The sequence below is a fragment of the Andrographis paniculata genome, unplaced genomic scaffold (assembly GCF_009805555.1).
Source record: "Andrographis paniculata isolate CXL003 unplaced genomic scaffold, ASM980555v1 Contig22END, whole genome shotgun sequence".
Lineage (NCBI taxonomy): Eukaryota > Viridiplantae > Streptophyta > Magnoliopsida > Lamiales > Acanthaceae > Andrographis > Andrographis paniculata.
In genome coordinates this window covers 1,100,503-1,119,449 of record NW_026137513.1, presented here as the reverse complement: position 1 = coordinate 1,119,449, position 18,947 = coordinate 1,100,503, and the positions used below count along the sequence as shown (strand labels likewise).

General features: G+C 28.1%; 1 protein-coding gene across 1 annotated transcript; it reads right to left on the bottom strand.

Annotated features, from left to right (window-relative positions):
* Positions 1–5,587: 5,587 nt before the first annotated feature.
* LOC127245715 (UPF0664 stress-induced protein C29B12.11c) lies at positions 5,588–9,368 on the bottom strand. The gene is made up of 5 exons (XM_051266728.1): positions 9,161–9,368; positions 8,122–8,233; positions 7,205–7,276; positions 6,100–6,317; positions 5,588–6,008 (listed from the first exon to the last, which is right to left on the bottom strand). The coding sequence occupies exons 1-5, from the start codon at positions 9,268–9,270 to the stop codon at positions 5,900–5,902; spliced, it is 621 nt and encodes a 206-aa protein (XP_051122685.1). The 5' UTR covers positions 9,271–9,368; the 3' UTR covers positions 5,588–5,899.
* Between the last annotated feature and the right edge of the window lie 9,579 nt (positions 9,369–18,947).

Sequence of the window (18,947 nt, the reverse complement as noted above, 5' to 3'; positions counted from 1 at the left end):
TATGAGTTTACATTTTTGCTCTTGAAAATATAAAAAAAATGAATAGTTTTGTAAAAGTTACAAGTATGTTGATATTTTAATATGATTAACTTTATTATAATTGAAAATAAATATTTTTTAATGAGACAAACAAAATGGTAAAAATGATAATGGAATTGAAATGAAAGAAATATTTTCTCAAAAAAATTACATATATTAAAGTTAGCAATTATAATTAATAAATATTAAAAATAAAATAATTTTTAATAAATAATTAAATGCTATCATACCAAATTTGATATAATTACATAAAATAACATAATATTATTATTTATAACAGTTTATTTAGGAAACATATATATATATATGTTACATTATTCAATGGAGTTATTATATTGCTCTCATGTATATTCTATTAAATCATTAAGAGTATAAAATGAACATCTTTGTCTCTAATTTATCTATATCTAGCAAGAAGTTGTTGAAATTGGATTCATCGGTTGCCATTTCAACTGATGAAGATGGTGTTTTTAAAACTTTTCTCATAAGCGCATTGAGATTGTATTCATCTTCTATTATCATATAATGCATAATAATGCAAGTTGTGATTATAACATGTAGAACATTTTTTTGCCCAAATCGAACAAGTCCAACAATTATATGCTAACATGATTGTAAAATTTCGAAAGTATGTTTAACATTTTTTTTAAAGACTTCTATTTCTGTGCAAAAAGTCTTTTCTTTTGATCTCGTGGATCTCGAATAGTTTGTACAAGAATAGCCCACTTGGGATAAATACCATCGGCTAAATAATATATTATATTGTATTTTTTTCCCTTGAAGGATATAATGTACACGAAAAGTGATACATAGAGTAATATTTGGAAAAAAAAAAGTATAAGAAATTTAAAATATTAATGTCACTATTGACGTCCGGCATGCCAAAATATGCATGCCACGAAGATCATAATCGGCCACAACTTCAAAATAATAGTTAGTGATCCACTACGATTTGCATATTAACTTGTGAAAACCGTATGATAGTTTTTTTTTTTTTTTTTTTTTTTTTTAATGCATATAGTTTAAACTAGAAAATCATAATATTTTCCAATATGAAGCAATCCTACAATATAATTAACAATAGGATGTCGAAGATATTTAGTTGAAAACTTTTAACAACAACATGACAAAATCTCTTAACATTATCAATTGTCGTCGATTCACCAATTTTAAAATATTTATAAGTTGAATCTGCAACTACACCATATGCTACCACCCGAAAACAAACAATTATCTTTTGCAAAGCTGAGAAGCCAAGTCTACCAAGACCATCTTTTCGTTATTGAAAATAAGGATCATGATCTTTAACCGACCGCATAACAATACGAAGGAATAGACTTCCAGACATTCAAAATCATCGACGGAACATTTGTTATTATATAAAGGATCATTTGAAAAATAATTATATAAGTTACGATCCGAACTTTCACGATCACAATTAGTTACTTGAGAACCTAGGATTAGAGGTGGGGAAAAAATACCGAAATACCGCCATACCGTACCGAAAATACCGAAATTTCGTTACACTAACGGTATGTAAATTGAAATTTTTGGTATATCGGTTTTTACCAAAATACCATATATTAGTTTGATATTTTGGTATTTGGTATATCGATATATACTGAAAAATTCGGTATACCAAATTATCGGTATGGTACGGTATGTATATCTATCATACCGAGTTTTCGATATGGTATCGGGATGGAAAAATATCATACCGAAAATTTCAGTACAGTATATGGTATGCGGTATGATTTTCGGTATACCGTACCGATCCACTCTTACCTGAAATGAGATAGAGCCTCGATGTGTTGATTATGAAGAACTGAGTAATTGTTCCAGATAAACATTATTTTGCATGATATGAAAATTGATACATCATCCTTTAAAATGGACTTTATGAAATGAAGATAAAATCCAAACCATCGGTTAGGATTGTTCGAACATAGAGAACTAGATTTTTATGATATATATAATAGTTATTTGGATAATAAAGATATACACTTAATGGATGAAATGAAAATAAAATCCAAACGGATGGCTCGTATTGTCAAAATTGGATAGCTACATTCATGATAAATATAATTTATTAGAATTTTTTTTTTCAATATATATATATATAATCAAATATAAAAGAAATTATTGAGATTGGTCAAAATAATATTGGCAATATTTCATTTCGATCCAACAGCTAGGATTGTGAAATCTATACGTAACGCTTGAGATTAATCATTTCAATAGATAAGATTTGATATCTATTTAATATTTGATTGCAAATATAATTTTTCATTTTTTTTTTATGTAATTGCACCACAAATTTTATTTCTTATTATAATATCATAAAAGTTCATTAACCTTTTTCTTAAAAATGTTCATCCGAAGTGGTGTCACGTTGATGAAAATGTGTTGCTAAGTTAACAATATTTCAATATTTCGCAAGATTCAATTACCATAAAACAACAATTAAGAGATCAATTTTAAAATCGAATCACCGTATATATAATTGATGGGAAGATACGTAGTACTAGATCCGAACAAAATGTGATCTACACCATGAAAATATATATATATCTTAAAAAATTACTTACTTGCATCAAATGAGTGAAAATTTAAAGCTCAGTAGAGCAATCATATATGAATATTGTTAGTTTTTTTTAAATTTATTGTTAATTTATATAAATTATAAGTAACCTCAAAGTATTATGTGCAGATAATAAAAAAAAAATGAGATACTAATGAAAGAAGATGTAAGCTTAAAAAAAAAATTTTAAATTTGATCACGTTCGTAATTTGTTAAATGAATTTAAAAAAGTTCAATAATCACAATAAAACTAGAAACATATACTATAAATATCTATAAAAAATAATTTCTCTAATAAATCATCCTTATCGGTATGCTCTTTTGAATTTCCTCAAAATTAAATAATTTATGTTAATTTAAATGATAATTCTACGCAATTAGATTTAAATTATAATGTTAGTGGTCTTCATATGAAACGTCTTATTGGGGTGAAAAAAAGCAAAGCATAAGAAAAAAAATGTAGATAAAGAAATGCTACAAAAATTATCTTTATATGGATAAAAAATTTTACAACTGGAACAAAAAAAATTAACATGTAAAAGAATCACATGTGTAGAATAAAAATTGTGAATATAAACGTAAATAAATAAGAAAAATTTAGGAATTTAAAATTTACTATTTTCTTCGAATATATTTTCTCAAATGTAAATAATATTAGTGAATGTGGAAATATAATATTCTTTCATATTAAATTAGTGTATTTTAATTTTTTAATTTTTTTTTTTATGTAATTTGTATTTGATCAATATAATTTATTCTTTATACAATATATATATTTTTTAATTTTATTAGTTTAAATAGTTTTACAACATATATTAATATATACTCCCTCGTTCTACATAATCATTTGTCTTTTTTTTTTTTGAAAAATATGATTATACGCTTTAATCATATTTTATATATATATTTTTTTAATTTTAGTTAAACTATTTAGTTATATTAATTTTAGTTTATAATTATTTTTACTCTAATCATACTTTATCTAAATTATCGCATTTAAATTAATAGGCCCATATTACGTGGACGAAGGGAGTGTATAATTGTTAATTTTAAATAAATTTATATTTAAATACAAATATATATTTTTAATAATTATATAACATGTATACATAAACTTAATATATAAATTTTTATGAAAAATATATAAAATAATTATTTTCAAAACAAAAAAATTAAACATAATTTTTTAAAAAATAAAATTATATTCTCATTTCGTCCCAAAAAATTTGTCTATGCATAGGAATTTAGAAAAAAATATAATTAATAAGTAAAAGTGTATTAATAAAAATAATTACTCCCTCCGATTATGAACACTGTATTTATGGTAAGAATGTTTAATTAATTAATAATAATTAATTATGATATTATAATATTATTTTTTTATATAATCAATAATATATATAATTTTAAAGTAAATTTAATATATATGATTAAAAAATTAAAATATATATTTAAGTATTTAAAAATTATATAGCAACTAAAAATTATATGTATTATTTTGTAGAGAATAAAATTTTCTATAATACAAGTAAATAAAAACAAATATTTTGTTTATTTATAATTAACATAAATCAATTTAATAAAAAATTGTGTAGTTTTAAATATAGATAAAAATATTTATTTTTTGAGGAGAGAGATAGAAATGAAAGAATTTTGAGTGAATTTAATTAAATTGATTTGTATTTGTTAAATATATTTTGATTTAATAATTTTTACCAAAAATAGAAAGATATCAATTATTACGGGATAGACAAAAATAAAAATAGTGTCAATTGTGGTGGTGGTTGAATAGAGAGAGTATAATATAATAGAAAAAATTATAAATTATAATTAAGATGACTAAATAATTTAATTAAAATTTAAAAAGTTACAAAATTTAAATTTTAAAACGATTAAAGTGTATAATCAGTATTTTAAAAAAATAATAAATTACATAGAACACATAAAAGTTAAAAAAATCCTAAACATTTTACCTACGAAGCGAATGCTATACTACTTTATTGCATTACTTTCAAAAGACACATCATGTTAGAAAAAAAAAAAAAAATTATATATCATCTAAAATAAATAAATTTACCTATTAAACAAAAAAAATAAAAAATAACAAAGCAACAAAAATTACCCATCCCCAAATTTAAGATGGGGTGGGTTTTCATAAAAAACATAAAATTCCTACATTAGCTCAGAAAACATAAAACATCAACAACAAATATTAATAGCTCCGTTTCTGTCCGTTCCACATACCATGTCACTTTTTTTTTATAAAAAATAATTATATACTTTAATTACCGTGTTTACAATATAGCAGACGGGGAGTAATATTTAATAAAAAAATCCAAACCTCCAATAATGGGAATAAGCTACACATGGAAGAATAACCAGACACGTAGACCTCATTCTATTAACCGAACACGTTGACTTCACTGTACTATAGTCGACCTAGAAATGTCTCTTCACGTGGAACGTGAATTTTCATCTCGCATAGAATTAGTAAAGGAATCAAGTGTAAGCCTGGCTATATTTTATTAATTCAGCTCGTTTGTAAACATAAACAAATTGAATCGAACAATATAAATAGACTTCAACACATAAATCCGAGCTTTGTTCGCAACTATTTGCAAACATTTGCTAATATATATATATATATAATTATTACTTAAAAAAAGTAAATAAATAATACAATATCATATATGAATTAAAAAATAAAATAGTATATCTATCCACACGAGCACAAACAATAAAACATTTTAACAAAATGAACTCGTACTCGAACTCAAATACTTAACAACGAATGAACACAAACCTTGTTTGCAAACGAATATAAACATTTAATATTCTATTCGATTCGGTTAGGCTCATTAACAACTGTAATGTCACACAAACCTTGCACGTGCCAACAAGAATGGTGTGGAAGCTCCCGTTCTGATTTTATATTAAATAACTATGTCACTTAAAAACTTGACCATCTAACACAAAGCATGCAATCTATTTTCGGAAGAAATAAAGATTTTGTTACAATAGATAGCCTAGAACTATAAAAAACTAACTCAATAATATGCACATAAACCTATTACAAGCACACATGCATGCTCCATTTAAAACATTCATATTACAATTGCAGTAAATCAATCCATGAATCCTGCCAGGGGTCCGTTTATTATATCCCATTGAGAGAGAGAGAGAGAGAGAAAGCAGCTATTGTCTCACAAACATAAGCACTAATATGCAAACATGACGACATCAACTTCAATGCATATAAAGCTGTACATTGTTACCACATCATATCGAGTTTTCAGCATTTTGCGAATGGTACGTGCGCCGTCTCAACTGAGCCTCTGAATTTGGCTGCTGCAAGAAAATTTTTGTAGGATCATTGGGATCGACATACCTGCAAATGGAGACAGAGTGATCAGATAACTTCCTTACATTTGTGTATGCAATAAGCCAAATTTCAACACAAATAGGAACGAGAAAGTTACGCATGTCTCATCATCTCGTCAACTGGAGTTTGTGCTGCTTGTAGAGGATCCACGCGAGGCTGTGCCTCAGCATGAGCACGAGCATGTTGATTATATTGCCGGACAGATGCTATTAGGTTGAAGAAAAGAGGCACAAAAGTTCCACAACCACCTTCCTTGAAAAGAATTTTGAATGAGTGGGTTGAATAAAGAGCCCGATGTTCATTTTCTGGCACAACCTGGAAATGATATATCAAAGACTCAAAGTTCAGTCTGGGTTGAATTCAACACTTCTATTATGTGCTTTTGATAATAGAACATATGCACTACAACAACTCAGTTCTTCCTCTCAAAGATATTTTACAATTTAACACTCCTTTGTCATCAAAAAATAACTTCATATTACTATTTTTGTTGTCATCCAAAAGTGTTCTCATTTCTCTTTTATTGAAAGATCATATCTACTTTTTATTCTTTTTGTATTTTTTTTTACTATAAAAAAAAAAAAACTACAAATTATTGCCTATCTACATTAAAATTTGTGCCCAAAAGTATGAGCAAATTTTTCGATGATAATAGATCGCATGTCTTTAAATATCAAATGGCTATATATGCACACACACACACACATAGTATAGCCTTTAGAAAGTGTTTGCTTTAAATGATTAATTAATCTTTATGTTGCAATTTATAACCTAAAACTTAAAAGATTAAATAATCAATTAAAGTACAAACACCCCTAATGTATTATCGCATTATGAATTTATTAATAACTTATTTCGTATTACTCTAAAATGAATCAACCAAAAACACAACTTCTCTTGATTGTTAACATAAAAAAATAGGGTGTGTTTGTTTGGGGGTTTGGATTTTTTGTTGGAATTTGAATAGTAAAACTTTTGAATTTGTATAATTGTATGATGTGAGATGTTGTTGTGATGTTCTAAATATAAAATTGATTTTTAGTATAATATAGAAAATAATAAAGAGATGTTTGATTTAATGCTTTTGGGGGAAAAAAATTTGATGAATAATAGAAATTTGAGAAAATTTGATAAAAGTACACACCCTCATAATATTTTAAGCACAAAAATAACCAAAGAAAGCCATGATAATTTGCACTTACAGGGTCAACATGACCGGATATGTTGTTGCAGAAGAATATGGGCTGGTTGAATTTTTCATCATGGACATAAAGCTGCACGACAATTTCATGTTAAAACAAGTGCATTAATATGATTGCACAGACAAATGGTAATTGTAGAGAATAAATAAGTGTGAAATAAGATGAAAAGGTCCACTGGTCATTACTGTTTACAACATCCTAATGGTAAGATTTGAAATGGTACATAGAGAGGTTTAGGGCAGAAGATCTATCAACTCAAATGCACTCATAACAGCACAAACGATAATATAACTCTAAATGCTGTTAGGAAAGTACACAATTCCAAGGACATATCAACAAAAACCCAATGCTACAGACATAACAAAAACCTGATAAAATAATAGTGACTAATGAATTTCATGCATGAGCCAACACTCTAGGAAATGAAGTTTGGTTAATAACAGCTAGATACACAAGTATCAGTCCTAAGGAGTGAACCAGTGCGTTTATTCATTTAGTACAATGAAAATCAGAAAAGGAAAGAAGGAGCAAGCCATGTCATTCCTCATCAAAATTCTAGTAACATCATAATTCAACGGGATGCCTGCAAAGTCCCAATGATATGATATCCTGCTATATTTTACCAAGCTTACTCCCCTTTCTTTTCGGTGATTCTCATATTTTGCATCGGGAATCTTTTAAGGAACAAAAACAAAACCTGGGATTCAGTGTAAGAGCAAATCTTAATAAGAGAAGGATATTCAATATTAGAGGCCAAAACAGCACAAGGTTTCTTAAGCAAAAACATACAACCTCAAACCCTGACTAGAAGGATTCTCAGCTACCTCACAGTCAGGACTCTCAACAGTCCTTGTAGAAACAATGTAAAGTGATTCATAACTCAGAAACTAATAAGTATAGCAACAAGAAATACATACCAGAGGCATATCAAAGGCAACTAAATTCCCAACAGGTTTGCTTGCAACAAAAACCATGCGAATATTAGACAAGTAAATGGTTCCTTTTGCTTTGACATTTCCACCTTGTGTGCTGAAAGATGCGAACATTAAAATCATTAGTGAGGATCATAACCATTGCATATTCATACTATACAAAAAAACCAGGATTCCTACAGTGACAAAACATTCAACAAGCTATCTCACTCTACTGGCAGACTCTCTGATAGGTTCTTTGATATTAATATAGATGTGATTGGAATAACACAACTTCTTACTCTATAGTGTAAGCCTTAGGTACTTCAAGAGCTTAACCGAACGGAAAAAATGATGCAAAAGTGTAGTTATTCATAGATAAAATTTACAATGAACTAAAAGGATGATCTTTTGAGATCTTACACAAACACATTCTCCAACCATTTCGCCATGCACATCAACCAGAGTACCATAACGAATAAAAAATTTGAAGAAAAGATCAACATGTACGATACACTAAAAGATTAGTGTTACAATATGCCAAGAGCGCAACTACTATAGCCTTTTTTAATAATCTAAATGCTATCTTGAAGAAAGAACAGCCGAACTTGAACCAAAATGTTAACAGCAGGAGAAAAACACTTTTAACCTCCACTTGATTCTAATTAGCAATTCTCGCAGCAGAAAAATTTAATGCCAAAAAGGTAATTCGATGCATAAAAACCGATCCAACTGGTTGAAAAATGGAATCGGCAATAGATTTAGGCCTCTCAAGTAATAATGGACGATACTCATCATGATAAAAATGAAAAATTCCAGCATACTATCAAACAATTTTTCACTGCCAATTAGGTAAATTTTAAACAGAACGCTCGAACAACGAAACTTCTGAAAAGCATACGAACAAGACTTCAACACCAATAAAAACGCCTTCAACCGAATCGAAATTGAACAAAAACTAACAATCCACGACCGACAATAAAGAAAGCAAGCGTAATATCTATCGGCTCAAAAACAAGATCAAAGGTAGCGTAAGGCAACCCACCCAGGGATCTTGTCGATCTCAAACTCGACGCCATCTCTAGCCAGCACAAACAACTCGCTGACGAAGGGCACTGGCATCCCACTGGGAAACAGCTGAGGATTCAACGCCATGTTCTGGATAAATTTCTCTTCGACGGATAGAGATTTCTAGATGCTGTGCGAGATCAAACACGATAAAATCGAATTCCGTATGCAAACGCAGAACCTCCTCGACGTATATACAGACATCGACTCTTATTCCACAATCTTCTGGAGCTTCCAAAACCAGGCCACCATTTGGGCTTTTACTATTGGCCCGTTTTAATTCAACGGCCTGGCTGAAATAAGAATTGGTCCGCTATATTCAAAATTATGTTGGAAATTGGAATTGGCTTTAAAAAGATAATACCACCAAGAGAAAAATAAAAACAAAACAAAAAAATAAGAGTTTTTTTTTTCCCAGATTAATTATGATCATGCTAAGTATAAATTTATAAGAATGACTTTAATAATTAAAAGAAACAAAAATTATCAATTTTTTATACAAATATACTTATATTCACATATAAAATGTTATATGCAAATTATATATAGAAAAAACCTTAAAAACAAATAAATACCATAACTGTAATAATATGATTATGACTCTATATAGGTTAGAGCTGTCAAAACTGGTTGATACAATGAATTAGCTCACAATTCACAATTCACCGTAACCAGTAATTAAACTAATTATTTGTGAACCAACTCGCGACAAGACGGACTAAAATTTAAACAGTCTAATCCAACCCACCAGCAGGTGACTATCCAAGCGGGCCAACCCAACAAAATTCTAAAAAATATTAAAAATATTTTTTTTATATATTTAATATAAAAAATAGTTATATCTTAGAGTTTAAATAATAAATATTGAAAACAAATATTTAATATAAATTGATTCAAAATTTTAAATATCATTAATTATCTTTCTTTAAAAACAAATGATAATCGAAAATATTTAAACAATAAACAAGTATTCTTCTTATAAATTTTCAATAAATTTAAAATAAATAATAATAATAATAAAAGATAATAAAAAACAAACTAAAAAAAATTGAAATAAAGAAAACAAGGACATGTTAAGATAGTCATAAAAGAGAGTAACATCAAAAAAAATATATATATATTAGTTAATTAGTTTAACATAATATAATTTTTTTTAATAAATTAATTATTTGATTTAACTTAATATAAAATATTTTTAAAAATTAAAATAAAATATAATATTAATATCATATCATATATATATCTGTTTATTTTTTTATTAAAAATTATTAATATTAGTATTAAATAATGATGATAATTTTTGTTGTAGTAATATGTAAGTTGTAAGAATTTTTTAAAAGTGATGTAGTAAGCACAATTACTAAAAATAAAATAAATAGATTAATTTCGGACATACTAAAATAACAAAATAGAGACTTAGTTGAAATATTAATAATACTAATATAATTATAATTATAATTATATATATTTGGGCCACGCGCTAATCTGCCCCACTATAAGCTAACTCATTTTAAACACGCATCCAGCGTGGATTGACTCGTTTAGGCCAACATTTTTACGGGCCTAAAAAATTAAGATCCAACATGTTAGTTTTAGAATCGAACATACTAAATTTAAAATACGTTTGAAAGGAACTAAATAGAACTTGGATTTAAGAACCAAAACAACAAAATTCACTAGACAATCAAGACACTTTGTGGCTCAGATTTTGAAGGTTAACCTCTATTATCAAATAGGAGACCAAAACAACGATGAAGAACCTCGGCGCCGGCCAACAACACCTCGGCAACACCTATCTTCTACCTAAATAAGAAAACCCCACTTTCGCAATGAAAATGGAATGAAACAGGAAAATTGAACCGTAGAAATCCTCACAAACACTCCCCCATAGCACACTGCATGAAGAACCTCTCAAATTCATGGTGAAAAAAATCATCGGAACCACTGGAGAAGAACATATTGGAGATATTGCAAGTAAAACATAGTGAGAGAGAAAGAACCAACGACGCACACACAATATTGTATGTTTTGTGGTGAAGAGCAGCAGTATATATTAACCAATGAACGTTCCAGATCGAAATCCTAGGATGGATGGCTGAGATTTGATCTTGGGGAGACTGGGTCGCACGGATCGGGTCAACGCCGGATTTGGTGCTCACAAGGCACAGAAAAGCAGTGATATGGACGCGGGTCAGGCGGGTCGGATATAGGCCAAATTCAACATTTCTCCACTTTTTGGTCAAGATTCACATGGATAAAGATCATCATCGCCACACCTACTACTCAACCATTCCGTAAGTACACGATTTAAAACAGAATTTGAAAAACTAATCAAAAGTATCAAAATTCAAAATATTTAAATATGATTCAAATTTCGAAATAGACATGGACTTGGTTCCCATATCAGCCGGATTAAATTCCAAAGGAATTTTCTCCAACTTTATGAGGCATTTAGCAACTATATCACGAATAACATAAAACCTAAGATCTATATGTTTTGTTCGATCGTGAAAAATGAGATTTTTGCAAAGTTAACTACCCGATTGACTATCCGAATACATTACAACATCACCCGCTAACATAACAATTTCAGATAACAACTCCTTTAACCACAACGTCTTTTTCAAGGGTTAAGTAATAGCAATATATTCATATTCAGTCATAGATAATGCAACAATGTGTTGTAAATACAATTTCCAACTAATAGCAGATTCACACAATGTAAACACATAATAAGTAGCCGACTTTTTACTATCTTTATTATTTGCATAATTTGAATTAACATAACCTTCAAAATTACACCACAATCAAATTTAAAGTATTTCGAACCCAAATTTATTGTACCACACAAATATTTCAAAAGTCACTTTAAAGCAGACAATGTTCTAAACAGGGATTTGATATAAATTGACTTAAACAGCTCACAGTATAAACAATATTAGGCTTAGTTATAACCATAAGGTATATAACCGAACCTATTGCATTAAAATATAAACAAATTTCATATATTCAAAATCAGCTTGTGTTTTAGGTGACTGACTTTTACTTAAAGAAAAATGTGAAACTAAAGGCACACTAACAGATTTGGAATTAGCCATACTAAGCCGCTTAATCACATTTTTCACATAAGAGGATTGATTTAAAAATAAAATAGATTTTTCCCAATTTCTCTCTATATGCATGTCTAAAATAACTTTTTGCATCACCTAAAAATTTCATATTAAATTGATTACTCAAACATTTATTAATCTGATTTATAACAGTCACATCAGAAGTGATTAAGAACATATCATCAACATAAATCAACAAGAAAATAGGTTTATTATTTATTGATTTAAAGTACAACCAATGATCTAATTGACTTCTATTAAAATTTAAAGATTTTATACCATTATCAAATTTTAAATGCCATTGCCTAGGTGATTGTTTTAAGTCATAAAGAGATTTCTTTAACAAACAAACAAAATCATGTTTGTTTTTGTCAATAAAATCATCGGGATGTTTCATATAAATCTTTTCATTTATCATCGCGTACAAAAAACAATTTTAATATCTAGTTGTTTTAGATTCCAATTAAAATATGCAACCAAAGTAAGCATGACACGAACCGTAGAAAATTTCACAACCGGAGAAAAAATTTCATTATAATCGATACCCTTTCTTTGGGTAAAACCTTTAGCTATCAGTCTAGCTTGAAATTTAATGTTATTTTTCTCATTTTTCACTTTGAAAATTCATTTACAATCCACCAAAGAACAACTTTTATGTTTGTTAACTAAAACCATCATGTAAAGATTTTATTTCCTAATTTATATCTTTAATCCACTTATTTTTATATTTTAAATTGATTGCTTCTTCATATGACTTTGGTTCATTACCATAAAGTGTATCAAACAAACTAAAAGCATATGAATTCAAATTAAAATTTAACAAGTTGTTTAATAGTTCTTTTGTGTCTATTCGAAATATTTTGATTCAAATTATCACTTAAAGGATCATATACATTTTCTTGTTGAAAATCAACACATTGGTTATCAAATACTACAAGATCAGAATTGGAACCCACATTTTCAAATCGAAAAACTATTTTGGGTTGATTAAAATTTGTTTAAAAATTTTCATAATTGTTTTTTTCATCATTTTTCAAACATAGACTGTTTTTAGTCCATAAGCCTTTAACAACTTCGGGATAACAAAAAAAAACACATTTTTTGCCCTAGGTTCTAATTTATCAGTTAGGATATGAGCAAACGCATCACAACAAAAAACTCTAAAATTTGACAAATTTATAGGCTTTCCTAACCATACAGATTTGGGATAATTCCCATTCAAAAGAATTGATAATGACCTGTGTGTTTGTTTGGGAGTTTGGATTTTGGATTGGGATTTGAATAGTAAAAATTTTGAATTTGAATAGTTGTATGATGTGATATAAATAGGGTTTGATGTGATGTTTTGAATGTAAAATTGATTTTTAGTATAATATAAAAAATAAAAAATAGGTGTTTGATTTGATGTTTTTGGGGAAAAAAAATTGGATGAATAGTGGAAATCCTTCAAAATCCTTCAAACAAACACACCCTTTAGTTTTTGTTATAAAAGCCTATCCCCAAAACATTTTAGACAAACCTGAGGAAGCCAGTGGAAATAGACCAGGCTTTGACTAAATAGGCTTGGTCTGTTATAGAAATATATAGTCTAAGTTAAGCCTGACCTTTTTAAAAGTCTGTCCTAGCCTACAGGCCTGTTTAAAAAGCTACATAATAATTTTATTAGTTTATTTATTTATTTGTAAACTTAGTATTAGAACAAAAAACAATATATACAATTATTTACATTATATATAAAAAAAAATTAAAAATTATGTTTTTTCAATGCAAAAATAATAATTTTTAATTTTTCCTATAAAGTACAATATATAATACTAATAGTTTGCAAAACATATATAATAGTACAATTTATAAAAAAAATATAAAAAAATTACTCCCTCCGTCCCACATACTATGTTCACGTTGCCGTTTCTGTCAGTCCCACATACCATGTCATTTTTCTTTTTTGGAAAATGATTATACACTTTAATCTCATTTTAAAATTTTTAATTTATTTTTTTAATTTTAATTACTAATTAGTTATCTTAATCTTAATTTATAATTATTTATATTATAGGATAATTATTTTCACTAATACATTCTTAATTATCTACTAATTACATCTCTGCTAATTATTTACAGTGTAGCAGACACGGTATGTGGGACGGAGGGAGTATTATTTAGAATTGCAAGTCTGCAGACTCCAAATGGAAGCTGATAGAGATCATAATGACACTAAAAAAAATATATTTTTTTTACATCAATCTATTTTCATTGAGCTGATTCTCACAAAGAAAATACGCAATGGTTAACTAAAAAGCAATATTGAAAAATTCGAAAAAATGTTTAGAAATTAATTTCATAGCTTTTTAGGTTCACGCCACGCACAAGAATTGCGAATTCGCCCAAAGTTTCTGGAAACACTAAAGCAGTTTGCAAAAGCTCATTAAATTAATATAATATCCCAAACTTCTTCCCTCTATATAAAAATTACGCGAAGCATCAAGATATTATGTTAGAACAAGAAGAAAAAAAAATTGTAGTACTTACCAATGCAATAAAAGATTCAAGAGAAAAGAAAAAATCAATAAATATCTTCCGGACATTAGCATTTCCATTCCTGAAATCAAAATTTAAAGTTTCTGCACTTCAACATAGATTACATATCAATGATAGTGAGTAATTATAAAATTCTTTTAAGTATTGTTAAACACCTGTTATCATGTCATCCTATGCAGCATTAACAATAGCATATACATGAAACATATCCAATCATTTTTGCTTATAAGCTGCAAAAAGTCTTTTCTATCCGGGTGGATATCTTTAAGAGAGTTATTTATATCAAAACTGTAATATAATAACAACCATCTGCAAACCTATTTATATATTAAAAAATATATGTGCATGCCAAAATTATTGCTTTTCAAATAATACATAAAGAAACACTTGTAATTAATTCAACTTAAAGATCTTAACCGAAAAAGATAACATACAATCAAACACATAATCTATCATAGACAAAGACATATCAAACCTTTTCAATTTTATGGAACAACTTATAAACACCCAAAGGAACTAAGAAAGCAAAGTTGGAATCCTCCAAAAATACATCCTGCAAGAACAATATCTTACTAAAAAAAAAAATCATATTTTCAAATAATAAATCTGTATAAAAAATAATAAAAAATATTATAAATTTAAAAGGTACCGCCAATCAAAGTATTAAAGAATGCCTTTAAATTTATAAGCTTATCTCCTTAAAAGACTCATTCACCTTCAAATGAGAGAAATATTTTTATTAGAAAAAATATATTGTGATGAATAATATAAATAAAATATACATAATAATAAAATTTACCTTTTTTTTTTTCAAGTTGTATTTATGTCGAAGTCAATCCCCTCCACAAATGAGTGCTTCAATAGATTCTTCATTCAACCTTGAACGATATTCATCTATAATTCTACCTTTAGCACTAAATGTAGACTCTGAAGCTACCGTTGATATTGGAATTGCAAGTACGTCAGCAGCCATCTTCGATAAAACTTTATATTTCATGTGTTGTTCCTCCACCACTCCAAGGCACAAAATAAAGACATGTTTCCATCAGGAATATAAACATTGTCCTCTAAATATGCATCTAATTCAGATTTTGATACATGAATTGCTTCTTTTACTTTTACAAGGCTCATAATTTGGTCAAAACCAATAACAATTGCAGATTCAGATTGGGTGGTGGCAAAAAGATGTTGCTAGTCGTATTGCACTCATTTGAGGATAACTCTTCAAAACTTAAGGCTATATAATCATTATATAGCTGTTATAGTGAAGCACACACTTTGTTCACAAACTCGCGGCAACTTCTTCAGACTTGTATATCATTGGAAAACCTATTTCAACACCATAAAATTTAACCCTTGGATCCAATACATTTGCACGGCCATCAGCATATTGCACTCACCCCAATATTTATCAAACTTTTATTTCATTTGAGTTGCCATTTGTATCATAAAAAGATCATCATCCTTTGCCGCATCATCAATTACTTGTTTCACCTTCCAAACCTCTGAAAGATACAAATTAATAGTAGGATATTCACTTCTAGAGATTACATTGATAGGTAGGTTGAACACTTCCAAAAGTTTACAAACTTTCTCAAATATCTCCCAATCTTCATTTGAAGGTGGAAATGTATAATGAGGTTCTCTTTCTTGGTATTCTGATAAGGTAATATTGAATTTTAAAGCAGCAACTAACATGTGATGTGTACAATTGTACCTTGTTGGACAATCAATTATCAACTTCCTTTCTTTTAGATGTTTTTGTTCAACTACTTCACCAAAATTCTTCAATCTTGAATCATTGAAGTTTACATACTTCACACTTTCACGAAAATTGTGAATGACATCTTTGATTTAACTAAGCCCATCTTGCACTGAAAGATTCAATATATGTGTGCAACATCTAACATGAAATAGAGCTCCATCGAGAACAAGCTTAGTGTTGCGTGATATGTAATCTTTTAGATACCTTAAGCACGAGTCGTTATATGAAGCATTGTCAACTGATATTGAGAAGACTTTATCTTCGATCCCCCGAGCCTTCAAACATTTGAAAATAGCATTAGCTACATCAATTCCTCGCCTTGGAGCAGACACCTTGACAAAGCTTAAAATCCTTTTCTGAAGTTTCCACCCAGAATCTATGAAATGACTAGTGATTACCATGTACTCAATTACTTGATGACATGATTTTCATATATCTGTTGTCAAACTAATCTTACTCATACTCTCTAATAATCCTTTCAACATTTTTTTTTCTGCTTCATATATTGCTATGCAATCACTTCGTATCGTCTTACGGGAAACTTTCTGAAATTCAGGGTTTGCATACTGAAAGGACCATATAAAAGCATCGTCTTCTACAATGCTAAAAGAATACTTATGCACCATAATATACGTGGCAATGGCTTCCCTCATCTTCTCATTAGAAAATCTAAATCCGGGACTTACAAACGGATTAGTTGTATTGGAAGGCTTAAAAGAAGTGACAACTTGTTTCTTTTGTGAAGCCATATGTACTGACCTTTGCAAACACCCTTCTGAATGTCTCTTTAGATGGCTTGTGCTCGCACCTCTTCCCGGTAGCAAATTGAATTTTTTTTCCTTTTTCTCTTATTGACACCTTCATTTGTTTGATTTGAATTTCTTTCATCTTCATTTATGTTATCATCCATCGGTTGATTTGAAATTGAATCCACTGATACACTATTGTGTGTATCATTCACAAATGGAACCATCAAAGCTATTTTCCGTTTCAAAACAAAAATATATATATTTAATTAATGGGATACATTAGAAACAAAAATATCGAAATTTGTTCAATAGCTTTCAATATTTTATTTACACAAACTATTCATTATTCTACTAAACAATTATAAAATTTATTCACAAGTCATTTCAATAAAATATAATACAATAAATAAAAATACCAAAAATATATAAAAATAATGTTATAAAAAAATAATGTAAAAAAAAAAACCAAAAAAATAACGTATAAAAAAACTAAAATATAAAAATACTAAAAAAATCTTTCAAAATTCATATCAAAATAAGAACAACAAAGAAAAAAAAAAAACCTTTTAAACTTTTTTTACCTTACATAATTTTCCATATTCCACCACCAATACTAATAAAGAAGAAGAAGCGATGAAGATGAAGATGAAAGAAAAAAAAAAAGAAGGAAAAAAAAAGTAGTGGGGCTTAGTGAAGAAGATTGCAAGATGTCGGCGGTGGTTGTGGAAGTGGCGGAAAGGGAATATGTGCAGATCTGTGTAGTATACTGTGTACGGCGCGATGAGACTATTTGAATTAGGGTAACAAAAAATAAAGAAACTGCGGGCGGAAGGAATGTGTGTGCAGCAGCCGTCATATTTTGAAATTTTAAATCATGATAAAAATTGCTAATATTTTTATTTTTTTATAATAAATTTATAATTAAAATCTTTTTAAAAATATTATTATATTTTTATATATCATTATTAGATATAAAACTAAAATTATTTTTTATAATAATAATAATATTATTATTAAACAGCCGGCCACCACATTTTTTTAAAAGATTCTATTCATCCTCTCAGTTTAAGGGACTGTTTTGTGCCTAACAATACCATGCTTAACACATAAATAATTTAACCAGTGACTACAAAATTCAAGGTGATTATCACTCCTTAGAAACTTAATTTCCTATCCGGTTTGATTTTCAATAAAAAAATTTCATTCTTTGAATATTTTAAAAACATCATAATTTTGTTTCATAAAATTTAACAAAATTTTTCTTTAAAAGTTATCAATTATTTAAAGAAAATACCTATTACCACCATGTGGGACTCGCTAGAAGGGCCCAACATATCAACATTTATATATTCCAATATATGAGATGGTTTAATCAATTTAGGAGTTGTACCATTAGGAAATTGGACTCTATGTTGTTTTCTATACACACTCATCACAAAAATGTAAAGAAGAAATTTTATCTTTTCCAAAATAACCATTTTTGTGTAAAATTTCTAAATCTTTAACACTTATATACCTAAGCCTTTTTTATACTATAATTCAGTTTTTATCATCACACAGTATATTTAAAAATTCAAAATTTAAAACATGCTCCACTTAGTA

What these genes read in the sequence shown, in the direction of transcription:
- LOC127245715 (XM_051266728.1), bottom strand. Translation starts at nt 9,270, where the DNA reads ATGGCGTTGAATCCTCAGCTGTTTCCCAGTGGGATGCCAGTGCCCTTC. An exon ending in TTGCCTTTGATATGCCTCTG is followed by an intron (nt 7,277 to 8,121) that starts GTATGTATTTCT and finishes ATTGTCGTGCAG; the next exon opens with CTTTATGTCCATGATGAAAA. An exon ending in TATCCGGTCATGTTGACCCT is followed by an intron (nt 6,318 to 7,204) that starts GTAAGTGCAAAT and finishes TATCATTTCCAG; the next exon opens with GTTGTGCCAGAAAATGAACA.